This window comes from Pteronotus mesoamericanus, unplaced genomic scaffold, assembly GCF_021234165.1.
Source record: "Pteronotus mesoamericanus isolate MK-2021 breed Mesoamerican mustached bat unplaced genomic scaffold, CSHL_Meso_final contig_42, whole genome shotgun sequence".
NCBI lineage: Eukaryota > Metazoa > Chordata > Mammalia > Chiroptera > Mormoopidae > Pteronotus > Pteronotus mesoamericanus.
This window is the reverse complement of record NW_026555157.1, coordinates 1007374-1034786: the sequence shown is the minus strand read 5'-3', so window position 1 is coordinate 1034786 and position 27413 is coordinate 1007374. Positions and strand designations below refer to the sequence as shown.

General features: G+C 39.0%; 2 protein-coding genes across 4 annotated transcripts in view; one reads left to right on the top strand and one right to left on the bottom strand.

Annotated features, from left to right (window-relative positions):
* The window catches only part of CCDC191 (coiled-coil domain containing 191), a 77176-nt gene extending 71767 nt beyond the window's left edge, over positions 1-5409 (bottom strand). The window contains exons 1-2 of the mRNA XM_054577282.1: positions 5320-5409; positions 3234-3272 (exon numbers count right to left, since the gene is read on the bottom strand). Coding sequence (XP_054433257.1) covers positions 3234-3272; positions 5320-5409 — 129 coding nt within the window. The remainder of the gene's footprint in view (positions 1-3233; positions 3273-5319) is intronic.
* Positions 5410-5714: 305 nt separating this feature from the next.
* On the top strand, positions 5715-27048 carry QTRT2 (queuine tRNA-ribosyltransferase accessory subunit 2). 3 transcript variants are annotated; one of them, XM_054577281.1, is made up of 10 exons: positions 5715-5814; positions 9301-9441; positions 10007-10227; positions 10986-11041; positions 12903-12979; positions 14712-14924; positions 19197-19261; positions 21510-21661; positions 23752-23869; positions 25508-27048. In XM_054577281.1, exons 2-10 carry the CDS (start codon positions 9400-9402, stop codon positions 25737-25739), a joined length of 1176 nt encoding a protein of 391 aa, XP_054433256.1. In that variant the 5' UTR covers positions 5715-5814; positions 9301-9399; the 3' UTR covers positions 25740-27048. The 3 variants fall into 3 exon arrangements, with proteins under 3 accessions (XP_054433256.1, XP_054433254.1, XP_054433255.1); XM_054577279.1 differs by having other exon boundaries at positions 19197-19396; XM_054577280.1 differs by lacking the exon at positions 9301-9441 and having other exon boundaries at positions 19197-19396.
* The last annotated feature ends 365 nt before the right edge of the window (positions 27049-27413 follow it).

The following is a 27413-nucleotide window of genomic DNA, read 5'->3' as shown; positions in this document are numbered from 1 at the left end:
AAGAAAAAAGAATTCAAAAAAACAAAGATAGACTAAGGAGCATCTGGGACATCTTCAAACATACCAACATCCAAAAATCATAGGGGTGCCAGAAGGAGAAGAGGAAGAGCAAGAAATTGAAAATTTATTTGAAAAAACAATGAAAGAAAACTTCCCTAATTTGTTGATGGAAATAAACATACAAGTCCAGGAAGCACTCAGTACCAAACAGGTTGGACTCAAAGAGGACCAAACCAAAATACATCAAAATTAAAATGCCAAAGGTTAAAGATAAAGAGAGAATCTTAAAAGCAGCAAGAGGAGAGCAGATAGTTACCTGCAAAGGAGGTCCCATAAGATTGTCAGCTGATTTCTCAAAAGAAATTTTGTAGGCTAGAAGGGACAGGCAGGAAATATTCAAAGTGATGAAAAGCAAGGACCTACAACCTAGATTACTCTATGCAGCAAAGCTATCAAATGCTGAGTAATGGAAAGCTATCTTTCCATTCCAAAGAATGGAAGGGCAGATAAAGTGCTTCCCAGACTAGGTAAAACTAAAGGAGTTCACCATCATCAAGCCACTATTACATGAAATGTTAAAGGGAGCTATATAAGGAAAAAAAGATCAAAACTATGAACATTAAAAAGGTAAGAAATTCACAACTATCAACAACTGAATCTAAAAAACTAAGAAAACAATCAGAACAGGAACAGAATCACAGATATGGTAATCATTTGGAGGGTTATCAGCTGGAAAGGGGAAGAGGAATAATGGGGGAAAAGGTCAGGGATTAAGAAGTACGAATTGGTAGGTACAAAATAGACAGGGGGATGTTAAGAACAGTATAGGAAATGGAGTAGCCAAAGAGTTTATATTCAAGACCCATGGACATGAACTAAGGGCAGGGGGGAATTGCTGGAGGGAATAGGGTACTAGGTGGACGGGACAAAGGGGGAAAAATTGGGACAACTGTAATAACATAATCATTAAAATATATTTAAAAAATAAATTTTAAAAGATGAGTCAGCCTATCAAATCAGAATAAGGGTGAACTGTAAATTGTGGTGGACAGTTCCATTTTGGGTGAGTTACCCCAGGATTCATAGTTCTACCAAGCATCTGTCTGATTCTAAGTGACTTCAACATCCCTGAAGAAGACCCACCCACATTCCAGCCTCAAGGCTTGCTTTGATCTCCTATTTTCCAACAACTTTCCCTTTCATTGCGCTTTCATTGCAACCCACTGACACTGTCATCCTAAAACATGCCACACAGAATCTTCCATTGGTCAAACCAAATGATGATCATCTCCTTTCCACTATCAACCTCCTATCCTTCTTTCATGTCCTTTCACTCCCCACTACTCCTCTACATTCGTGTTGCACCTAACCAAGTCCTCCAGTCTCCACATGCCTCCTCCTTCTTCTAACCTATGTGTCCTTTAAGGGGTCTCCTTCCTTTCCTACTCTGTGTCTCTTTCATAAGCCTCACATCTCCTTTTCTTCTCCCTTCCCAATGAGAACTTCCAAGCCTGGATCTATCCGAGCTAGCAATTTTTGGTACCACAAAAAATTATGGTTACCTGCTTTAGCCAAGTTCCTAGTGCTGTAGTTATACTGACCTTCCTTTTCTGTTCTTAAGAAAGCCCTTTCTCAATCTTCACCATGTTTCATATCCTTTCTATATATTCTCTGCCTTCCACGTAACAAAGTCTTAGCTGATTTTTAGAGGGTGGTCCACTCAAATGGATTTGGAGGTCTTAGGTCCAAAGGTTATATCTGTTTAGGGTACACCCAGAGTCGGGATATATTAGGGAGCAAACTCAGAAAAGAAGATACAGAAGTTAACAGAGAGGTAGGAAAAGAAAGAGAAAACAGTGTTAAAAAAAACATCATGGAGTTCTAGAATTAAAAAAAAAGTGACAACTTTAGCAAATGAACTTTAAAAAGTTTGAGGAGAAAGAAGTGACCATTAGATTGGTCAGTAAGTCATTTATGACAACAGTTTCTGTGGAGCAGTAAGAAATAGAAACTGAAGTAAAATAATTGTGGACATGATAACAAAAATACAATGGTAAGGAATCCAGGCTATATATTCAAAGGCATTAGATAAGAAAGAGAAATTGCACGACAATCAGAATGGATGGAGGGGTGAAATAAGGACTTATTGATTTTTTTTCAAGGCGGGAGATTTGAGGACCTAATGGAAAAGAGCTATTGCAGAAGCTTTAGAAGGATTGTAAAAGGAATGATAAACATCTGACCAAGTCAGGTTGGCTAACAGCTCTATGAAGAGTAAAATGACTCCACCTATATTAGCAACCCCCACCATGTGCTTCCATTACATTCTTAATTCTGCCAACAGCTATTTTTATCCCACACTGAACTATAAACTCTGGGAAGGCAGGGACTGTACTAGCCCTGTGCACAGTATTATCTCCAGTGCCCAAAATAGTGGGCTAGCACTTAGTAGGCACTTAATTAATACTGGCTGGGTGAATAATGGTTAATAATGATATCTGGCCTAGGTTCCATCTGGCCTGATGCTCATAATACTTATTAATTTATGTAAGTAACAACTCTTCCAAAAGAAACAGAAGACTATTAATATCGGACAGAGGACTATTTTCCCCAAGAAAATACTGCATGATTTTAAACCTTGTGGTGTGCAAATGAATTGAGTACGCCAAGTTGCCAAATTGATGCTCAGAAGCATGAACCTCAAGTGGTTTATTGGTATTTCAATGTAAATGGTAGTTGGACTGAAAAATATACATTTCAGGCCTGGAAGAGATCTTGGAGGTTATCTAACACAATCCTCCCAACCTTTCACTGAATGCTCAGACATATTTTTCATTAGTCCTAATTTTGAGTGACCATTTAGAATCAACTTGAATATTTCAGTGATAGAAAATACTTACAAGAATGTCCACTCCATTTTGGATAACTCTAGTCATTAAAAAATTCTTCCTTGTGATGTATGCATAGCTTTTACCTATTGTATTGGTCCCACACGTTAATGTAACTACAGTGCAGTCTTTCCAATGATCTGAGGAAGACCTCTCCTAAGGCTTCTCTTCTCTTCTCCTCTCCTCTCCTTGACTAAAGAGTATAAAAGTAAGACAACATATGTATTCACATGGGAACAAAAACAGCAAAATATGTGCAAAATGGAGACCTGTTAGTATGCCTTTTCCACCTGATTATGTCTGACTCTTAATTCTCTTTCTATTTTAATTGTGCAATATCCTTACCTTAATCCAGTGTTCCACATTGTCAGGGTCAAAAGCAGGCTGTAGATAATATATATAGGACATTAATACACAGCAATATTATCATCATCTTTTCCAATTTAATCTATCCTTATGACTAAAGTACATGAAAGTGTCCTTTATTCTTTCCCCAAAACATTTCACTAGAAAGTTCAGCAACAAAAGAACACAGAATGATGGTAGGAGGAAGACACATGGATCTTCTCTGGGACATCTGAATGTTTTCATCTCCTGCCTAGGCCCACCATATTCTGATTTAATTGTTCTGGGGTAGAGCCCAGGCATGAGAATTTTATCAAGCTCCCCAGGATTAAGAGCTAAAATAGAGGAATGCTAGGTACAACATTCCTTGTAAGTGCCCAAACAAGCACTGATTAATTAGCCAGGTCATTCAACTGTCCAGAAGCAAACCTGCTTAGAGAAGGGTGTGCGCTTCTCCTCAGGCCCCTTTCTCAGGAGTGGCCTGTAGCAAGAGGCTTTCCTATCTTAACTAGAGCAGGGTTATTGTTTGGTCCAGGAAGAACTGGGGAGAGGGGCACAATAAGGGATAATCAATCTTCTACTCTTTTACAAAGCAGAAAATGAAGTGGAAATCACAAAAATATCTACCTGGGTCAGTCACATAATAATCAAACAAGTAGTACACCTCCTTTCTTCACTCTTACATTCAAATGCTTGCAGAATTCCCCCTAATAGTTACTTAATGAATAGAGGTATTTGCTTTGCTAATAATTCAGCTGGATTTTTAAAGAAATAAGGGAATATCTAAATATGGGGGAAGAAAAGGTATAATACTCTTTCACTTACATACCACTTCACCTTCAAAGCACCTTACAGATAACTAATTAATTCAGCTGTACTGCTGATTCTATTAAAGAATCAAAGAGCTGATTTTATTAAAACACAACTGAACTTTGAGTTCTTGTGTTTTTACCCTTTCATCCTCTAGGAAGTAACAATGAGCCCTAGCAGCAAAAATGGTTCATTTGGAGTCCTAAAAAACTGTACCACAATTTTTACCTTTCTTCATCAAGTCTATATCCATAACCTATTTTAGATCCAATCCATTATGGAGCTGGCACATTATAACAGGAGCAGATTCTGTTTTCAACTCTCTAACACCCCAGTCTGCACCCTCGAGTATGTGGGGCAAGATATTCACTAAGTGGAACATATCCAGTGAGTTATTTAGCTGGTATATTTAGAATACACTGCAAGCACAACTTCCTAGGACTCTCAGAAAGGTCACATGTCTATAGATTATATTTTTAAGAAACTGTTACTTAAGGGTGAAAACAGCTGGCAGAACTTTTCTGGAGCTGAAAGCTGAGAAGCCAGCTCCATTCTGGTACTCTCACTTACATTTAAAACATTTATTTTTGTGACTGTTAAAAAGGTAGTCTGTGGAAAGCATACATCGTGTGACCGACTTTGCTCATGTCATTTATATATATTTCAAGCTGAAAAATGGTGTTACGTTTTCCATGCTTTGGATGTTAATGCATCAAAGTAGGGAACAAATATAAAGAGGGTCTAATTTTTAAATGTTGGTTGAATTCATAAATTTTCAGGTGAATCAAATATTGATATATTCAGTATCCACTTGCATTTCTGAGCTCTTTTAAAATATTTTGGGTAAAATTAGAGGGGTAGGGATGAGGCAGAGAACTTAACGGGCAGATCTTCTCCTTCCAATAAGATTAGTTCTCCAAGACTTGCAAAACATAAAAAATAAAAATCGTGTGCGGGAACTTCGCTAAAATTGTAGGGGTGGCAGTAAGTAAGGAGGCCAAAGAGTTTGTGAATTCTCTCCTACCAGGCGGGTACTACCAGACCTCTCCGTTTTGTACAAACCGTTAGATGTAAACAGTTCTTCCAGGAGGCTGCCCACCAAAGCTGGAAGTTACCCAGACTCCAAAATTTCTAGGCCCCCTTTACCAGGGCAACGCTGGCTCCAGGACAGTAAAGGCAAAGGCGGGCCAGGTAAGGATGCTCTTGGTGCAAGAGGGAGGAAGCACAGGCGGGACCGGTCCCCGACCTCCCAGAACTCCCGATTGGGATGGATCACCTTGGGACTCTGCTTCCTTGTAAATTGTTTCCAGCGATTCCGCCAGGCCCTCTTCCTTGAGGAGGACCCTTCTCTGGGCGCCAGCTGCATTTTCCAGGTTCAGGCCCGGTCCTCGGCCGAAGCTGAAAAGAGCCGCTTTTTTGCCCAGGCTGCTCTTGGAGCTCCCTGGGAATTGTAGTTCCTCCGCTCTCAGGAAGACAGCTATGGGGGAGGCCTACAAACCACCACTCCCAGGAGGCTTTGCGCTAGCAGATTGCGTTAGCTCAGTTACCCTTGGCAACCACAGCGGTCTCCCCGTCCACGCTGTCAACAAAGTTCGCCTTGAGATTACCTTTTCCCTTTTACTGGCGCCCAGTGATGACGCAATGCTTCCTGATTGGCTCTGCTGCAGAGGCGGTGGTTTAGGAGGCCCAGAATTCTGCCGGCAGGACACGTGGGAGCCAACTGCGGGGATTTTAAGGGGTCTGAAGGCCATAAGCGTTGGGAGGTTTGTAAGTAAGTACCCTCTCTCCCTAATGGTATGGGGGCTACCACGGGTGGATGAGTCGCGTCGCACCCAGAGGCTTCCTGGTTGTGTTAGGCTAGCTGTGATAGTACTCCCACCGTCTCTTCTTTTTTTCCTCTGTCTCCTGGTGGCTACGGTAAGTCCACATTCTCCCAGATGGTGTGAGCGTCACCGCATTTCTGAGTGAAAGGGGGCTTCTTTTGACTGGCATCTGCTTAAGGGTCAAGTTGTTAGCCGGAAGTTTTTTGCCCCCGGACTTCCCAGGGTACTCGAGAGGATTGGGACGATCTCAAATCCCTGATCTCAGCGCTTCCCAAGGCCTGGGACCCTGGGAGATGGCTTATGGAGTGACTATAAATCCTTATCGACTAGGGTTAGATGTTTCCGTGGGCAGTCCTTTCTGGAACACTGGGGTACATAAGGCAGGGTAGATACTTAGAGCAGGAGCTTAGGACCCAGCTACGTTGTGGCTATATGACCTCAGGCAACTTACTCTCGGACCCATCGGCAAAATGGGGGAGATGGTACCTAAATCACTAGAGTGTGGTAGAACTCTGCTAGGAAATGTAAACTAAACTAGACTAGAGATGGGCGAAAATGAGATCAGGGAAGCTGTGCCTGCAGACTTTTTGCAGCGATCTTAGGACCTGCGCAATGTCTTCATTATCCACCAGAAGGGTGATAGTTGATTAAATTGTGTTACATCCAAGCCATGCAATGTCATGAAGTAATTATTTATAAAGAGTCTGTTAGCTCTATGTGTCTTCTTCAGGAAAGATAACCATTGTTTATTCCTGGGGAGGAAAGCAAATTACAGAGAAGTGCGTACAGTATGTTCCCTTTAAAAAATACACCCACCCATTCCCATATACAAATATGTTTAAATGTATGAGAGGAGAAAGTTTGTAGAGACTGCTGGGAAGATGGACAGAGACTGAAAAGGGAGATAAGGTAAAAGAAGAACAATAATAACACTATAGCAATATGGAATATAAGAATATAAAATTGTATCTTAACATAAATATTTATTTAGAGTTAATAAATAAATATTGCATGTGCTTATGGACAACATTTGGGACTTCTAACAGGCTACCAGCCTGTAAGAGTACAGCCTCTAAAGCCAGACATCAATGATTTAAGTCTTGGCCCTGCCTCTTTCTGTACGGTGCCTTTATTAGTTTCAGTTTTCTCATCTGTTAAATGCACATAATAATAGCATCTGTCTTATGAGGTATATATGATGATAGATATTAGTGGAGTTAATTTGGAGTACTTGATACATAGTAAATGCCCGACAAATGCTATTTGCTACTATTGTCATTGTCTTTAAATAGGTGAAATTAACTTGATAAATTTTATTGTGATTACTACCATATTTGGACTTACTTCTACAATCTTATTTTGTATTTTCTATTTTTGGTCTGTTTTCCACTTTCTTGCCCTTTATTGTATTAACCGATTTTTCTTATTCTCTCCTGCCCCTCCACAATGGGTTTGGAAATTAGGCATTCTGTCATTAGTCTTTTAATGGTTGCTTTAAAAAATTTTAAAACACACTTAAAGTTTAACACTATTCATTGTCTTTCTCCTCCCAAATAATGTGAGGATTTTAAAATACTCTACTTCAAGTAGTCTTATTTTCAGTTACTGTATTCTACAATTTCAGAGTCTATTATTTCTCTTTTTCTCTCTGAGTTAGCTTCGAGCACCATATGTTTAGAAGTCATTCTGACTTTTTTCTGTGCACATACAAAACTTGTAGAGTGTGTATGAATTTAATTTTAAAAATACAACTCACGTGCATACATATAAATTCTTTACGAGACTTAAATATGACAGATGATGCTGAATATTTGGAATAAGGAGAGGAGCCAGCAAATTCTTTTCTCTGGCCCTTTCTGAAAAATTCTAGACTATAGAAATCTTCCATTAGTTCTTATTTATGTTTCAAAATCTTGTATTTGGTTGATTCTAGTATTCAGTCACAGTGGATCAGACATTGATTCACTAACTTTAAAAGTGCATTTCTCATCTTTTTGCCTCCCCTGATTCAATTCTCTAGAACTTCTGTAGATTGCAAAATGCAGTTTTTAACTTTGCTATAGTGGCTTCAGCGTTGTTAGTTTAAGTATACTTTTATCACTTGAAATCAGGTTATGCGTATTACCTGATGAATCAATAAGGAATATGGTTGTGTAAACTAATGACTTATATTTTCTAAAGTATGTTCTTATTATAATTTATGTAAATTATACAAAAATAATTTATATTTTCCCTGACTGGTGTGGCTCTATCGGGTGTTGTCCCACAAAGCAAAAGGTCATCAGTTCAGTTCCCAGTCAGGGCACATGCCTGTGTTGTGGGTTTGGTCCCTGGTTGGGATGGGTACGAGAGGCAACCAATCAGTGTGTCTCTTTCACATCGATGTTTCTCTCCCTTTTTTTCTTCCTCCCTCTTTTGAAAAATAAATAAATAAAATCTTAAAAAATAATTTATGTTTGTATAATTTGGGGGGTATAAACTTATTTTTAATGTGTAATAACAGATTTTTAAAAATAGCTTTTATGTTACTCTTTGTTAAAGCATAAGTTTTTCCTCTTAGTAGTCTCCAATTCTGTGGGTTTCACTGATACTTATTTTTACTCCTACTTTGTGATAATTTGAAATATTGAAGTTGGAGTTGTAGAAAATGGGCCAGGTTTTCCCCAAACACTTATTACTTTTTAAAGGTTTTATTTATTTATTTTTAGAGAGAGGAAAGAAGAGAGAGAAAGAGGGAGAGAAACATCAGAATGTGAGAGATACATTGATTGGTTGCCTCTTGTACCCCCCAACTGGGAATCTGGCGGACAACCCAGGCATGTACCCTGACTGGGAATTGAACCAGCGACCCTTTGGTTCACAGGCCAGCATTCAATCCCCGGAGCCACACCAGCAGAGGCTCTTTTTTTAATAATTCATTTTTAGCGTGAATTTTTTTTTTTTTATTGAACTATGCAGAAAGTGGTTATTCTTATTTCTAAAATTCTAAAGACTTTATTGGCTATTTCAATAAGAATTTATGACTCCCAAAAAAGTAATAGTAACATTCCTAAATATTTTTTAACTAATGATATATAATGCTTATTTGTTTGGTAATGTCTTAAACAGTGGTTGACCTTCGGTGTGTGTTACCGTATAATGCTTAAGAGAACAGGACCTAAGGTTGGAGACTCTAAATAGCTGTAATAACTTACTGCTAATAAAATTGGGCCTAACTGCATTGGCAAGAATTCCAGAGGGTATGGTACCTACTGTAGATATACTGGTATTTATAAAATGCTGGTGTATCCAGTGACATTTTGTACATCATCTGCCATGCCTGGTTACCAAATTTTGTAGTGTATTTGAGGTGGAGGTCAGGATTTGCTTCACTAAATAATAATTAACAGCATCCAACAAAGCAATTAATAATGTTTTCTGATTTTTTTCCTCAGTGTATCTATGGAAGTTACAAAGTATATCTTATTTTTTTCTTTTATCAAATATTTTTACTTACCATTTATAAAAGTAATGCTAAACGGCTTATCAGTTACATGTATGCTCAACACCATTTCTCACCTCTACTTGAACACCAGGTAAGAACAAATTGGAAAATAATCTCTCAGATATAGTCTCTATGTTTATCTTTTGATGGATATTCTTTCACATATTTTAATAAACACCAGAATACTGTTTTGGAACCCATTTTCTTCTTTTAACTACGTATTAGACAAAATTGCTGTGTTGCCTAGTATTCTCTTAAGTTAGAGAAACAAAAATGGATCAAATTAATAATCAGTATTTCCTAAGCAGTATGAATTTTCTTTACACGTTTTTTTACACGCCTTGGCTTCATAGCACTCTTTCTATGGTTAGTCTTCACTTCCACCCTTCTGTTTGTTTGGATTTCATCAGGTCAGACAAAAATTCCATGCCTGAATTTAAATGTGGTAGATGTCATGCTGCTCTGGGACTTTGGGGAAAGTGCCTTATTCTCTCCATGTCTTTTCCCATTCTCCTATTCCTGATATCTAAAAAAATCCTAGACTGGAAGTGGTAATAAATAACCTATCATTTATTTTGTTGTAGGTTGCTATCTTTGCAAATGTTTAGCCTTTAGATGTTGTAAAACTTATGAATTTAATGCTCTTTTCTTATCAGGACCTGAAAGAATCCCTCAACATGAAGCTGAGTCTTACCAAGGTAGCTAATGGCTGTCGCCTAGGAAAAATAAAAAACCTAGGCAAAGCAGGGGACCGCACCATGGACATCCCAGGCTGCCTTCTGTACACCAAGACTGGCTCTGCCCCACACCTGACCCATCACACCCTGCATAATATCCACGGCGTGCCTGCCATGGCTCAGCTTACCCTGTCCTCACTGTAAGTATTAGAGCCAGCCATTCAAGTTTCAACTTTGGCATCAGCTTAGTTACCTTAATTAAGGTACAGTAAAGGAAAAGACTTTTTTTGCTTGCATACATAAAACTTGTAGGTTTTTAGAATGAAATCAGAAGAAATGTATCAAATATTATACATCATCTGGCCCTAATCTGGAAGCCATGGGCCAGGCCTACATGTTAAAGCTGCTTCATTTTTCCTCTGAACCCAAGGTTCCATCCTGCCCTCATTGCCAGTGCTCCCAGGGGTGACAGAGCTAAACTTGGAGCCTACCGCCTGCCTTCATGCACATGCCTCAAAGATTTCTCTTGTCTCTGCACATATACTTGCATATACTACTTATAGAAACAGAACTAATGGAGTTAGATCATTTCGTGTAATGTGCATATTGATTCTATCCTTAATTGAACAGTCTGCTATATGATGAAGTGACTCTTCAGTATTGTGTGAATGATAAACTGGTTTTGAAGTGGCAAGGAGAGGAAGAAAATCCAGATATACTGGAGCAGTTGAACTTTGCCAGTTTCTCTTCTCCCCGTACCACTTGCAGATTGAAAACTTTACTCTGGCTAAATGAACCTAGCCTGGTGAGTTGGGACTTTTGAGTAATGGTGTATTTGTTGTTCAAGACTACATTGATTGTCACGTAGCTTGTTTGGGTGAGCAGAGGTCTTCAGTTGTAGAGAGTATCTGTAGGATGATCCATTATTATGTTATATATTTTTCTGTTTTACTTACAGGGCAGAACATCATGAAGTCTTGACAGAATATAAGGAAGGAGTTGGGAAGTTTATAGGTAAAATTAAGTTAGTTGTTTGTGCCTTGTGATAAATTAATTTGGAGTTTGGAGGTGCTGTTTGTTTTTTAAGATTTTATTTATTTAATTTTAGGCAGAAGCGGGGAGAGGGAGAGAAACATGTGTGTGGTTGCCTTTTGTGTGCCCCCTACTGGGGACCTGGCCTGCAACCCAGAATCGAACCGGTGACCCTTTGGTTCGCAGGCCAGTGCTCAGTCCACTGAACCATACCAGCCAGGGCGCCATTTGCTTATTCTTTGATCTTTCATTCATACATTTACTTACTCATTAATTTAGTAAGCATTTATTGATCATTTAAGAACCAGGCGCTAGAGATTCTAAGATAAGTAGGATACAGTTGCTGCCCTCATGGAACCCAGAGCCTAGTTGGGATAAAGATAAATATGTAATTCTTGTAGAGTGCAGTGATTACATTTGCAGGGTTAGGGATATACACATGTATCATGAGAGTCAGGGGGAGAAACACTTGTAACCTGCTGTAGGGTACATGTGGAAGGAGATCAAAATGAAGAAAGAATTTTTGAGAAGATGAAGGGGCACCTTAACTGGGTCAAACAAGAGTGGGAATTAGCCAGGTCAGCAGGTGGTGGTGGTAGACAAGTGTGAGCAGATATTGCAGACATAGAGCAAAGACCCAGAGGTGAACGCTGCATGGGACATCCCTAAGCGCCAAAGTAGTGTTGTCATGTTGGAGCCTGAAACATAAGGTAGAAGACAAAGTGTTTAAATATTGCTATATTCTGATAGGTTAATGTTATCTTTTGTTCCAGAAATAAGATTTTTAAATGCAGATGTGTATGTCCACTTATTTATAGGAAAGGCTTAGCAGTGGCAGCTAGAGAACAAATTCTGTAGACCACCTTCTCCTGAAGCTTTTTCTAATATCTAAGACCCACTTACGTGAGAATTCTGTCTCCATTGGTTATTCAGTCTGCTTCTGAGAAAAAACACTGCATGATGACTTACTTGGTTGTCACAAGATTCTATTTCAGTAGAGGAATTTATGTAATATCTTTTTTCTTGATCTGAGACCAATTTTAATAACTAGCTTTAAAGAATACAAGCATATAATTTAGTGAAAATAGCTAATATAAGCTTTCTACAGATAATTGTAGTAATTGAAATTGTGGAAAATAAGGTGGAGAGCTGCAGAGATTTTTTTTTAATTTGATTTTTTTGGTCTTTTTTCAATGAAATTCTAATTTTTTTTTCTTATGAAAATGCAGGATCCCCAGGATAGTATATGAAATTTATGTACATATGGTTTGTTAAGCATTTTTTGAGTATTTTTTTTAAAGCAACTATCTTTTTGACTAAAGAACCTAAGAAACTGTCATCTCGAGTCACTGAAATGCACTGTCCTATAGCTTCCATTTAATTCTGCCACTAGGGACTCATGATGTGGGATGGCTTTATTATTAATGAGATCACCTTTTGGTTATATTATTTCATCTTTCCAGGAGCTAGTTCCCTTGCATAGTACCTCTAATGAACATACTTGATACTAAATTCTTCTTCAAAGCAAGTTGAATCAGGTCAACATGACATTAAACACTTTGATGTATCTCATACTTTAAGATATGTTTTCCCCTTGTAGCAACTTATTGTGCCATTAGAAATGAACCCTTACAGTTAATTGTTCTTTTATATTAGTAAGTTTCAAAGTAATCTTTTCATTCGCATTGATAGGCCTCCTATAGTTCTAAGATCGGGTGTGAGTAATCCACTGTGCTTAGTGTTGCTTTATCTAGCAGTACACATTGTGAGGCTGCTCTCCGTTACAGTGCAGTGCAGTTGTTGACGTACGTGCTTTCAGGGGTTCCTTTTCATGTTTATACAGGCATGCCAGAGTCTCTCTTCTACTGCTCTCTGCATGATCCAGTCAACCCCTGCCCAGCTGGTTATGTAACAAACAAGGTATGTGCTCAGAAGTTCCTCCAAGGCTGCAGCTTTGTCCCAGGAAGACAGCTTATTGTATCCCTCAAATACCAGGGTCCTACTGCCTGGGATGTTGGCCCATTCCTGACCTTGTTTTCCTTCTATTTATTTCTATGAACACAGTGGGTTGGGGTGGTTTATAGGCGTTAAAGGCAGTCTGCCTGAGGATGGGGTTAAGGTAAGGAATGTATTTTCAGCTTTTTCATTGTTGCAAAAATTTGGAGTTGGAAAAGGGTTAAGTAAATTCCAAAAAAAGAAATTGCTATGATTGTAGAAAACAATAGTCTTTGATGCCAGCTTTATTTGCAGTTTTAACAACCTCAGGAAGAGTAGGGAAAGTTGGTAATGGGTATTATCATATGTACAACTATACATAGTAGAACCTCAGTGTAATACTGCTTGTTTTTAGAACAGGATTTGAAAAAGCTGGGTCCACAGCCAGAGATTTTTAGCTAGTGAAGAACAGTATCAAAAGGACTTCACTAAAAGTTTTCACCGGAGCCATGACCTCATTCATTGCACTGCCCTTGGAGATGGCATTCTGGCAAGGCTTTGGGGGGCGGCTTTGGGGCAAAGGGAGGTCTATAGTTGTGAGTTCGTGAAACACAGAGTTTATTCTTGTGTTATTACTTATTCTTGTATTATATGTTTCCATACGAACAACTATAAACCTCCTTTTGCCCACTCCTGTATATACTGCTACTTTACAAGGGCAGTTTCTTTTCCTGTACCCACGTTATTGATGTCAGTAGTATCTATTAATCTTATCTAAGATTACTATTTTAAATTCCCCTCCTGCTTTAAACTTCTTTTTATTTTGTAATATATATTCAGAAGAAAATATTTTTTATATCAGCTATCCTACCCCATTTACAGGGCAGAGAGGATTCCTTTAAATAGCGTTATTATGCCAAAATAAAGACGGTATGTCACCTCCCCATCTATGTCCTTGTCAGTCTCTTCTAAGAAGATGCTATAGGAGAAAGTAACCAAAGGAACATGCAGAGAGCCTTGTGTACTATGGGATTTATGTCTTAGCACATAATACTGCACCTAAGTCAACTTGGTAAATACTTGTTATGTGTGAGAACCTAGACTCTGCTTTTGGGGTGCAAACACGAATTGGGATACTCTAGTGAGACAAACATACAATGGTATGCTAAGGGTTACCATTTCCATAAAAAAGTCAGTACAAGTTTCTGAAAGAACTTAGAAGGGGGAGCAGGTGATTTACACCAGGGAAAATTTGGGGAACACATTAGAGTAGGTGATATTTGAACTCATGTCTTGAAGTGTGCATAGTATTTTACCACGCAGAGATGTAGGGGAGGGGTATTTCAGTTAAAACAGTGTGATCAGAGAAAAATCAAAGCCTGCAGTATATTCAAGAACAGCATGAGTAGCGTGGGCTGTGGGTAGGGGAGACTGAAAGACTGGGTTTCGAAAGAAGTATAACAAAGGATTCTTGGGGGCAAGCTCAGAAGTTGACTTGTATGGCCACTAAGGGATCCTCTATGAGCTATAAGGTTCTTAGAGAATTTGGAATATAGTATAGGAAACCTCTTTTATTCACCATGTCGAGGATATTGACTTGCTACCATCTCTATAGTTGTAAAGAAGAATTAAATTCAGAATTACTTTAGCATTTTATTATTTTCTTTTTATTTGCATTTTACTCTTGCTAACTCCCCATCATCTTGTTCCTTGGCAGTCTGTGTCTGTGTGGGGTGTTGGAGGACGAGTAGAAATGACTGTTTCCAAGTTCATGGCAATTCAGCAGGCTCTTCAGCCAGACTGGTTCCAGTGCCTCTCAGATGGAGAAGCATCTTGTGCAGAAGGAACTTCCATAAAAAGAGTCAGAAAGTCTGTTGACCGATCGCTTCTATTCCTGGATCATTGTCTGCGTGCACAGGAAGAGTCAGAGGTAAAGCTGTACATCTCACTACTGCTTTTTCTTTGAAACTCTCACTGAGATTCCATGATACCTCTCTGCTCCTCATTTCTTGTTCTCTGTTATGCTCTCCTATCTTTTTTTCCTGAACCATCAAGTATTATTGCTCTCTAGGATTCTGTCTAAAGCTCTCATTGCATCCCACTGTATACGTTCTCACTAGGCAGTTGCCCCTTACTTTTTACTGCAGAATGGTTCTAAAATTGTAGGTACAATCAAGGTCACTCTGCTTAGCTTCAGAATTACATAACTACAGGGATTTCACTAGGTTCTGTCACTAAAATAATCCCTCATATGCACCTTAAACTCTGAATCTTATTTCTTTGATCCTCTGCTTCCTTTTGTTCTCCCTCAATACTCTGTCTCAATTTTTAGCAGCTACCAAGTTCCTTAGCCCAGAATTTTGAGTCTTTCAAGACTCCTTTTATATCTGATTTAATCTCCAATATTCACTTCTTTTTGATTCTATCTCCTTAAATATATCTAGAATCTTACCCCACATCACCCTTACCACCCACCTTAAGGCATCACAGCCTCAGCATCTCTTATGTAGACAAATACCTTTTAATTGTTCTTTATGGCTCTGTTCTCCTTTCCACCCAACCTAGCTTCAACCCTGCTATCGGTAAAGCACAAATATGAACTTGTTGCCTACTTTCTTAAAAGAACTTAGTGGTTTTCCACTTGTACTTTAAGATGGCATGGACGGCCAGCAGAGACCTGGCCTTCACCTCTTCCCCTGCCCGGTGTGACCTCCTTTCTCCTTGGTTGGCACTCTGCCCCTTCTGAGTTACTTGCAGTTCCCTGAGGTGTTATCCTATTTCATGTCACTGTGCCTGTACACAGACTTCTTTCTGGATTGTTTCTTTTTTCTTTTTTCTTTTTTTTAATCCTCAGCCATTTTTCCCCTCTTGCTTCCTGATTGGCTCATTTAATTCCATTGTTTATTCTAGGAAATTGACCTGAGTCTTCCAGGAAGTTCTTTTCATCCTTTGCCACCCCTTTCATTTGTATGTAGCTATATTATAGCCCTAATGATATTATACTGCAATGATTGGTCTGTTTGTCTGTATTAAATTTTGACCTCCTTAAGCTCAATTTCTGTATGTCATTTTTGTATCTTCACCATGTAGCAAAATTTCTGGACACATTGTAAGCCCTCAGTAAATGATTGCTGATGGTGAGTAGTCCTCATGGGGTGGGGAAGAAACTGTAACAATAAATAAGGGCTCCTGATAGCGGGGTTAATGAAGTTGGAAAAGGACGCATTCACTAGAAGAAAGCAGAGGCGGTAGGAGAACAGAAGGTAGTGAGCAGAGGGGAGAATCGGTGCCTGTGATGACTTATGTGGAGTCACCCTGAGCAGTGGTCAGGTCCCACAATGGCAAGCGCATTTGTTCTGAGGAACATTGTTATCTGAGTTTAGTAATAAAGATACAATTTCACTAATGAAGTTAATATGCATGAAATAATTAGAGGAAACTTAGTTGTCATTTTGAATAGAAGTCTCAGTATCTGCAATAAGAGTTCAGCCTGGGGACACTTGTAGTGGGACTAAATTTTTAGTGTTGCTCACTGGCCATTGTGTTGAGTCAGTGATTATCCCTATAGGGTAAATAACGTTTGGTAAATAGTAAAGAGGACAGCGTATGACAGAACATGATTATTAGAAAGGCCAGATGAACCTCAAGTCCCCCTTCTAATTTACAGTCAGTCTCACCATGTCACACTATATCTGTGTGTGGGTCAAATGCTGCTGTTCCTCTCTGCACCCGTTACGTTTATGCTGTTGTCTTCATATGATTATTGATAGTGCCCCTTTTACTCTTCAGTGTGTTCCATTTTAGACGACAAGCTGTATATGATCATACTTTTTACACCCATGAAAAGGAGTTTCCAAGATAGGGCTGTGCCAGTCGTGCAAAAGAGCGAGGCTGTGCAACTGTGTGCTTGGTATGCCTGCATACATCTTTTCCTTTTCCTGTGATTCCTCCCCACTTATTCACTGGATCCTCTTATTCTAAATGCCTTTAAATATTGAAGCTCCCCCAGGTTCTGTTGTTGGCTTTCTTTTCTTCTTCATGTATTCCGTACGCCAGGGATGGCAAGTGGATTTCATCTCGAGGTGCTTGTTGCTGTGCCTGGGTACAGCAGGAAGAGAGAGGTCTTACTATTTTTTGAGGATTCCCTGTGTGCTCTTTTCACCATCTCCTTGGACTTCCAAAACAGGAGCCAGGAATCATCCTTGACTGTCTTCATCCTCCCCTTGGATAACTAATCAGTTGTATAGAAATTGGCTTTTGTTTAATAATATCTTAAAACTCCTTGTAAATATATTTATAAGAGAAATTTATAGAAGTGGAATTTTAGGATATGTCCTCAACACACTGTGAAGCTGCTGCTATGATGTTCATTTGGTTCCCTCTCATCTTATGGATCTTAGTCCCCTTTCCACTCAGGAGCCCCTAACTGTCTCCAGCATAATCTTGAATTTTAGGATATAAAGATAAAAACACTGACATTGTGATAAGTGTTGTGCACATGCCCTCCCATGAAGCTGAAGTAATTCTTAATCTTCAGCTATTGGAGTATGTAAGTTCATTTACCACTTTCACTGTACAGTATGGTATCTAATTGTTCCCAGTTTGCCTTTCCTTACTGGTGTAGTTTAGTGAGCTGTCCATACACACACACATGCACACACACGGCATTTACATTTATTTTTCTGAAGTTCATATTCACATATCCACCTCGATTTCCATAGAGCTGTCATTTCCTTAGAAGATTTTTGGAGCTTTTTCTATGGCGTAGATATTTACCTATTCCTCCAAAGAGCAAGTTCTCCTTTGCCCTTGTTGATAGTGTATTTCATTAGAGAAGTTTTAATGTTTTTGTACTCAAATATGTTGGCCTTTTCCTCTAAGTTTTAGGTTGCTTAGGAAGCCCTTCCTTATGCCAAATTATAAAAAGATTCAGTATATTCCTCTAATACTTAAATAATTATATTTTTATGTTTAAATTTACTTTTGAGGGTGGTGTGCAACTAGTATTTTGTTTTTGGTTTTTTTTTCCCAAATGGATGTCAGTTGTTCCAGTCGAATAGTTTTGAAGTTCCTAAAGTTGTTTCCAAGAGACTTGGCGGTGATCTCAAGCAGGCCTGGATAGTCATGTAAACAAATTGAAACTCTTCTGTTATACTTTTCCTTGTACCTGCTCAGTGTACATTTAATTTAATCCAAGCTAAAGCATGGCTGTGTATGTTGATTGCCTCAGTTTCTCCTCAGTCTTTTCTTACCTATTTGGGTGGCTTTCAAATTGTGTTCTTTGGAGCCCCAAGAGTTCTCAGGGCAGAGGGAGCACCATTTCCCTGCATGCTCCAGCTATAGCAGCTCCACTGAACTTCTGTGTAAGGATCATTTTTGGTTTTTTTTGAAATTTATTAATTGCCCTGGCTGGTGTGGCTGAGTGGGTTGAGCACCAGCCTGTGAACTGAAAGGTTGCCAGACAGGGCACATGTCTGGGTTGTGGACCAGGTCCCTGGTTGGGGGGTGTGCGAGAGGCAACTGTTTGATGTTTCTATTACACATTGATGTTTCTCTCTCTTCTTCCCTCCTTTACCCTCTCTCTAAAAAATAAATAAAATATATTTTTTTAGATTTAAAAAACATTTATTTTTAGACAGAGGGGAAGGGAGGGAGAAAGAAAAACATCAATGTATGTTTTTTTTAAAAAAATTTATTTTTTAAAGAGAGAAAGGGATATATATGTATATATAGAGAGAGAGAGAGAGAGAGGAAGAGAGAGAGAGAGAGGGGTGGGATGGGGGAGAGAGAAAAAGGGAGAAAAACATCGATTTGTTGTTCCGCTTATTTATACATTCATCTGTTGATTCTTGTATGTTCCCTGACCAGGGATCAAACCTGCAACCTTGGCACATCAGGACGATGCTCTAAACAACTGAACTATCTCTCCATGGCCATGTGTAGGGTTCATTTCTTTTTAGGGGTATCCAACCTTTTGGCGTCTCTGGGCCACACTGGAAGAATAAGAGTTGTCTTAGGACACATGTTAAATACACAAATACTAACAAAAACTGATGAGCAAAAAAAAGGTTTTAAGTAAATTTACAATTTTGTGTTGGGCAGCATTCATAGCTATCCTGGGTTGCGTACGGCCCCCTGGCCATGGATTGGACACCCAAGGTATTGGAAATGGTTAAAAATATTCTATCCTTTTTTTCCTTAGGTCCTCCAGAAAAGTACGATCATTGGTGTGATTGAAGGTGGAGACGTGATGGAGGAGAGGCTGAGGTCAGCACGAGAGACAGCCAAGCGGCCTGTAGGCGGTTTCCTTCTGGATGGCTTTCAAGGGAATCCAACAACTCTGGAGACTAGACTGAACTTGCTGTCATCAGTTACCTCAGTGCTACCGGAAGACAGACCGAGGCTAGTGTTGAGTTAGGATGCTGCCCATGTGTCATGGGCTGCAGAACAGGAGTGCTGGGGGTTGGGTATTATGCAGTCTATGGGCATGTCTTTTGATGTTTTGATTGTGTTCTTTCTAGGTTGGGTCTGCTATGGCCGACCATAGCGGGAGTTTCCATCAAGGCTGTCCTGTTCTTGGTTTCTGAATGGAGACCAGACCAGAGGACAGTTGCCATATGAATTAGTTTATCTGATGCTCATTCTAAGTGAGAGCAAGTGTCATACTGTTTCCCCTATACTTGTGCCAAATACAAGTACTATTCTGTATTCGTTTTCAATAACGTGGTTTATGGGTACAGATATGAAGTCATGTGGAACTCTCCTTACTTAAAGCAAGTTGAAGATAGATCTAGGATGCCCGCAGAATGAAGATAGGTGCTGTTAGTAAGGACCTTTATGAAGTTCTTAGATTTGAGGCAGTGGTATGATTTTTTGAAATTGAGGGGATGGGCAACTCTAGCGAGGTGGTGGTGTTCCATAAATCACAGGTTTTACTTAGCAAAATGTTGTTTTTCCATAAATCACATAGTAAAACTATGTGCCAGTGAGAAGTGATGATCTACAAGATTCAGAGCTTAAAGTCCCAAGTTTCTGAGTGTAGCTGATGTCTTACTAGACTACTCTAATTTTTGTTTTTAAAAGACTGGTCTTTTATCCCACTTGGTGTGAATATTCATGCTTTTTTCCTACAGATATAGTAAGAGATTTGATCATGGTGCTGCTTTATATCCTTTGGGCTGTCGGATAGTATCTAATGCATGTAATTTTACCACTTAAAAAAAAATTCAGGTATGACTTGCAGTAAAGTGTGTGAATCTTATGTAGAGCTTGATGACTTATGAAGAGCTTGTATACACTTGTATAAACACCAGCCAGAATGAGATATTTTCATCGTGGCAGCATTTGCCCCAATTTTAACCTAGTTCTCTCTGTTCACTGCTCCTCCTCCTATTTCATTCTGGTACAAATAACAATTTAGTGCTAGTATTTCTAGTCATTTTCTGGACTTTGGTGAGTTAAGTGCTCACAGATGTCTGTCGCTGGATTTGAAAGCTGAAATAGTTTTCCTTCTGTGTGTAGAAATGCCAGCTTCAGTCAAAGAGGAATCCTAAAACATTACATTACTTGAAGGAAACTGTAGTCAAAAAAACCAGCATATATTTAAGTGTTCTATTTGTTTGGTATTAGATAAGCTTTTTTGGGGACTTCTTATAGAAGTCAGAGAGTCTATAAGCTTTTCTCTGCCAGTTCATAAAAGGAAATGTGGGCAGAAAAACAAACATGAAAAATAGTAGCCAATCAGGCCTGATCTCAGGCACCTTCCCATCTTATTTTAGTGGCAAAACCTGGTTGAGTATTATTAATATTTTCAGAATGCCTTGCCCAGTCCTTGAAAAATTACCATCTCATTCCACCAGGCAGATGATTTATTAATGGAGAAAATGTGAGGAAGCATCAATAAAACCAACTAGATGCCTAGATTCAGTGGGCAGAGTTGAAATTCTGAGAGCAAGGGTTACTTTGTAAATGAACCTATGAAGAACACAGTAGATAAAAATGTCTTTCTGGGACCAATTATAAAAAAAATTATAGGCAAAGTACAGTTAAATCATGAGGGGGAAATAAAGCACACACCTTTGCACTCTTAAAAAGTCTATGTGGTGGATCAGGTAGGCTATTAAGTTCAGTAAGGAGGTTGTTCAGAAGGGATCAGAACAGAAAGGAAACTAACCTTTATTGAATTTCTCTTTGGGACCAGAAAATACACTGTGTGCTTCTTCAAATATCTCATTAGTCCTGAAGTTTGTATTATTGTTCTTATTTTTAAAATGAGAAAACTAAAACTCAGAGAGGGTAAGAAATTTTCCCAAAGAACACAGCACATAAATTAATAGCAGAACTGGGATTTTCTCCCAGATTTTGGCCTCCAAAAGCAAAGGTTCTTCCCACCACATCTTACTTGCTGCCTGCCATGCCAGCGAGGACCGATGGTTTTCATTATTATTTCAATGCCCTCTGGAAAGACTCTCTGATTCCTGGCATTGTTCTCATGTCAGTGTTCTTATTTTCACAGGCTCATCTGTGGTGTTAGCCGGCCAGATGAGGTGCTTGAGTGCATTGAAAGAGGAGTGGACTTGTTTGAGAGTTTTTTCCCTTATCAAGTGGCAGAGCGGGGATGTGCCCTGACTTTCAGCTTTGATTACCAGCCGAATCCTGAGGAGACATGTAGGTCTTTTGAAGTTAATCTCAGTGCTATCCTTAAGTTTCTTCTATTTCCTATCAATTTTTGGCTTGTGATTCAGGCCAGAAATATGTGCATATTCTGAAGCCAGCCGTTTATAAAACTCCATCTTTGTTTCTTATCTGTACACTCTGGCATGTTCGTCCACAAAACCCAGGTACTTAATACTGTACACATAACTCATCAATATTAGGAAGTAATTTTGTAGTGAGCAGAAGCAAAAAAAAAAAGAAACCCCAAACCAAACAAAACCTCTTTTATTAACAACCTGAAAAAGACCATTCAGAGTGAATAGTGATGAAAATCTAAGAAAGTAAAACCTTTGAACTGCTTGGTAAAAGTTAATTCGTTTTTTCACAGAAGAGTTCTTGTCTGCTTTTTTGCAAACCTTGTACTATTAAAATACAGGGAGTCTCATCCTCTCTGATCCTAGTGTTACTTTTGCTTTTTTTGTCTTTGTCTGCACACTGAGATGTAAAAGCCATTTTCCTCTGCTAGTATTCCTTTGAAGCACTGCCATTTTCTTTTATTGTTTAGTTATTCAGAGGTCAAGAAAGATCAGTTTCAGATTCTGACATTTAACTGGCAGTAGTAAAGGAATTGGGATACACACTTCGGGCTGGGGTCGCTTGAAGCATCTACCCAGTTTTTCAGGAGAGCGTTGCGTGCGCAGTGCTCCCTCAGGCCTTCGGTGGTGTGAGGTCTTCTCCCTTCCTGCTGTCCGTTGCATTGTCCTCTGTCACCGCCAACCTCGGATTTGACTAGGGCTAGAGACTTCCTTTAAAGGTCCATTTTATTCCCCACAAAGTTTCATTCAGAAGATGTTACAGTTTTATAAAGCAATTTAACCATTAATCTGAATGGAATTACTTCTGGAAACAAACTAAATCAGGTTGGTCAAATTTTTATATATAAGAAGTCATCTTTACTGACCTCTAGACAGACCAGAATATAATGTATGTGAATGGATGTACCATAAATTAACATTTTATAGTGTTTATAACTTTATTTACAAGCTTAATTATTTCCACCAGGACATCTGTAACTATTAGTCATTTCTTACCATGAATATGCAAAACTCTGAAAAAGAACCTGATAATGAGTACTCTGAAACAAACAAGTTCCTTTTTGGCCAGAGAAAGCTGTTTTTTTATGATTAAGATTTTGAAAGAGTTTGAACATTTTTATTGAAGTGTTATTATTAATCACGTTTGTGTATGTTTGTAAGTTATAGTCCTTTGCCAAATTCAATGTGAAAATTAAAAAGGAATAAGTTGCCCAGCGTAGGCAGTAGTTCCCCCTAGTGCCAGGGCTTTATGGGTCCCCATGTCAGCATGCAAACTCGTGGCGGCAAAATTACAGCCCTGCGCTCAGTGCCCAGGCCATGCTTCTCTTTGTCCCTTGACTTGGACAAAATTACCTTCCTGGACCATTTGCCCATTCTCCTTGGAGAATCCTGAGATTGTTATTAATTGTTCCCAGAAATACTTACCTACTTGCCCCTGTTTAAGGCAGCTCACTTTCTGCAAAAGAACTAGTATTTCTCTTTTAATTCCAGGAACATTCTTTTTTAAAGCAAAGAGTTCAAGGGAACAACTCAAATCCCCATTTAGTTCTGGATTACCTGAGTTCCCCAGAGGACTGGAGTCTCCGTACAGAGTACATAAATCTAAACAATGTTCTACTTTTATAATTTTTTTGGAACACAGGCAGTTATAAAGCCCAGTTAATTTGCATGTACATTATGATGAGACGTAACTGCAATACATACACATTTATTTGCACATACATACACACTAACTGGTTTTTAAAAATCATTTCTTAGCAGTAAGATTACATGTTACATACCTGTGACCATAATTTGTTTAGACATTGTTGGACCTCCAAATTTTGGTATTATGGATTTATAGGTAATAGGTCAGTGATCATCCTGCTTATTTTCTTGTGTCATTTCCGTAAATTCTCAGGAGTGGCATTAGAGGGTAAAAGGGCATGAAATAGTAACTAAAAATTCTCCCAGTGGCCACTTTTTATCCGATCATCATTCAAGACTTTTTGTTGGTCTGTCCTTCAGTATTACAACAAAATGGGGTACAGGAAGAAATAAAGTATGTGGATCAAACAAAGAAAATTAAAACTACCAGTTGTGACCAAGAAATGACACCATTTGAAATTAACCTGAAAGAAAAAAGGTAAGGAATTTTTTTTTAAGTTTCTATTTTGAGTTCTGACGTACATTTCAGTCTGTTTTAATAGTTTGTATAAATGTTCCCTTTTCAGTTTGTGACGTTATAAAATCTTTATAGTTGGGTATTATTTAGGCCCTTTCAAATTCAGTTCTAGAAAGTCTTTTTTTCTGCAGATGAGTTTGTATACTTTGTCTTATCATAAAATTGAGGCTGGTAACTATTGTTTTAGGAGAGCTGTCATAAAGATTAGACCAAATCCATGTTTGATGTTTTTTTATTCTGTCCAATTACTTTTAATAATGACACAGCAAAATAAGGATTTCAAGATAAAGCGCAACAAAATTTTTTTAATTTTAAGGAACTTAAGTCATCTGGGTTCTATACAGATTATGAATCTTAAGTATTTTCCTCTATCAAGAATGAATTAGAATATCTCGTAACTTTGCTTGTATTGGGTTGAAAGCAATACTCATCAGTGAACCAGTAAATGGTTTACCTTTGACTTTGGTACACCCACTTTAGTGCTTGGGTGTTTTTGGCCTTATGTGAAGGGGCATTCTAGAGATTCAGACTTATTAATGTCTATCTAGTACTAGTACAGAGTTGAAAATTTATGAAAGTATATGAAAATCCTAGTTCTTATCTATTCTATAAGAGCTTCTTGATTGTAGGTCTGAAATAATGATGTTTAACTTCTTGAAAAATAGCGGAAGAGACTCATTTCTATTTTTAAAATGTTAGGGTAGTATAATTGGTTACTATTAAAATTTTCTACATGTTATAGATTTAGCTCGAAACTGTAGTTTTTGTAGTTTTCTTATTATCAGCAGTAGACTCGAAGTTACAGAGACTTGGAGTTTGGATCCCAGCTCTGCTCATGCCTAAGTGACATTGGCCAAGTCATTTGGCTTCCTTTTAATAGCTGATAAAAGGTAACATATATGTATATATAGTGCTTAGTACATGCTCAGCAGTGTCCAAGCCTTTTGCTATACTAACTCATTTAATCCTTGGAACAGCTCTGTAGGGTAGGCGTTACAGGTGAGAAAACAAAGACAGAGGCAGGTAAGTGACTTGCCCAAGTGAGCTCTGAGCCAGGAATCAAAACCAGGCATTGTAGCTTCAGAGCCCTCTTAACCCCTTCGTGATTTTCCTGGGTTAAGTGACAACAAAAATGCCTTTCTCCAAGGATTGTTGAAAAGGTTAAATGAGAAAGTGTATGTAAAAGTACTTCGTAAACTGCAAAAAGCTTTGCAAGTAAAAGGTCGGACCATGTCTTCTGATACTAGTTCTGGTGGCAAATAGAAATGTGTATCTATCCGACAGCATTTCCTAACATTAGGTGCCTTTACAGTGCGACCAGTAGTGCTCAACCTGCAGGAGTGACCACAGGACTCTGTGCTGCTCCTTTGTAAGCCTCGGGCTAAGAAGTTATGTCTAGCAGAGGAGGACTCCTGAGTGTCCTGGCTCACTGTGCTCCGTTAACTTGGACCACATTGCCATGTTAAGCAGGTGCCCGGCAGCACATCTGCCAGTGATGTTTTTACTATATTGCTTATGCACCAGCAGAATACATAGCCTAGGTTGTGGAGTTCTTGTATTCCTTGCTTTCTGGGATGTCATTCTCACTTCCTTCCTCAGGTACCAGGAGGACTTTGACCCATTGGTGAGAGGGTGTCCCTGTTACTGCTGTAAGAACCACACTCGTGCGTACATCCACCACTTGCTGGTGACCAGTGAACTGTTGGCCGGGGTCCTGCTTATGATACACAACTTTGAACACTATTTTGGATTTTTCCACTCTATCCGGGAAGCACTAAAAAGTGACAGACTGGCACAGTTGAAAGAGCTCATCCGCAGGCAAGCATCTTGAGACCTGGCATACAGACATCTGACCTCTCATTGAGCCAGTGCCACTGTGGTAAGGTGGGAAGGAGAGAACAAGAAACGATCTTAGCTTTCATCATTTATATTTGAGAATAAGGTCTGCTCAGGTAAGGAATGTCTGTACCAGATTGTGTCCACATGAGGCCAAAGAGATTTTTCACTAAAGACTGAAGTGATCTGGATTGATCAGAAAGAATTGAACCATGACCTTTAATATTTCAGTGCTGAAAGTCAACAGAGATTTGTTTAGTCAAAGACAGAAGTTTCAGAGATGAAGAGACAGCCTTGAAGTGGCGGTGATGAGATTCTGAGGGTTCGCTGAGTTGGAGTGGAGCTTAAAGGGAGGTGATTGGTCATGAGTAGCATGACCTGGTGGACACGTGCCTATTGACTGGAGAAGGAATCTAGTTGATTCAGATGTTTTCTTTAATTCTTATATTCTCAGGAGCCCCTTCTGGACACTTCTGTCTTCCCAGCTGCCCCAGCAGTACAGTCTGTCAGAAAGGGCTCTTGTGACTTAAACAGGCTCTCATCTCCCTGGAAAGTGGGGCTCACATGTCACTCCTCTGACCGGTTGCCCCAGCGCACACTCGTTCATTTGGCTACATGGTCTACTTATGACTTGTCTCCCTAGACCTAGCTGTATCTAGTTGTACAGGTCCACTGTATCCACCCTGCAGGTTCATTTATAGACTGACCACATAACTGGAGCTCCATCTCTTGGGGAGAGTCCTTTACCATGTGTTCACTTGGACAGAGCTTTGGACTGGCAGTTAGAGGACAGGGTTTCAGTGCTACTCACCTTTTAATTCCTGTTTTCTCCTGAATAAATGGAGACAGACATAGTAGATAGGACTGAAGGAACTTTGAAGATTCCATCTAGCTCTAATATTTGGGGAACAGAAACTTTGAGATTAGAGTCGTAGCCTTACTTATTCTTGTTTATTTATCACTATTGGCCTGATGAAACATTCAGCCAGGAGTCAGGCAACAGTAGAGATATTTGAGAGCCTAAAAAGAGGCTTGGCCTGTGGATTTTGAAGCGGTTGGTGAATTGGCATTAGCAGATCCTGAGGCTGGAAAGACCATTCCGGATCATCTCTGATTCCGTGAGTTTTCCCTGCTCCTGTCAAAGGGGTGACACCTGTGCTGCTGGCCTGACAGATGATTTTCACTTTTTTGTGTGCTTTTCTATATTTATGAAATTTTCTATAAGGATACAAATACACAGACATGTATATACATAGTTTTGTAAAAATAACAACAAAACCCAAAAGATGCCTTTGTTTTGTGTGTAGGAGTGTGTATATTTGTTTTGCATTATTGTGTTATATTTTGCTCTTTGTTCATTTTAGTGGGCCTTACTAAACATTTTTAAAAATTATGTGGTTTCTGTATTTTTATGTGTTGGGTGGCCATCTATAGGTTTTTCTTTTATTAGTGGTATAGGCGTGTCCATGAATTCTGTTTTGGAATTCACAAATTTTGGAATTCGTGGACATTCCCATGACATCCCTCCTCCATAAGTGGCAAGGGTACTTATGAAAGAGAGTCAAATGTTTCTTTAGTAGTGTAAATCTGTAGCCAATAAACATTTCAACTAAAATATGTACTATATTGTTTTCTGTAAATAGTAGTGAATCTGTTAAATAGAATGTTA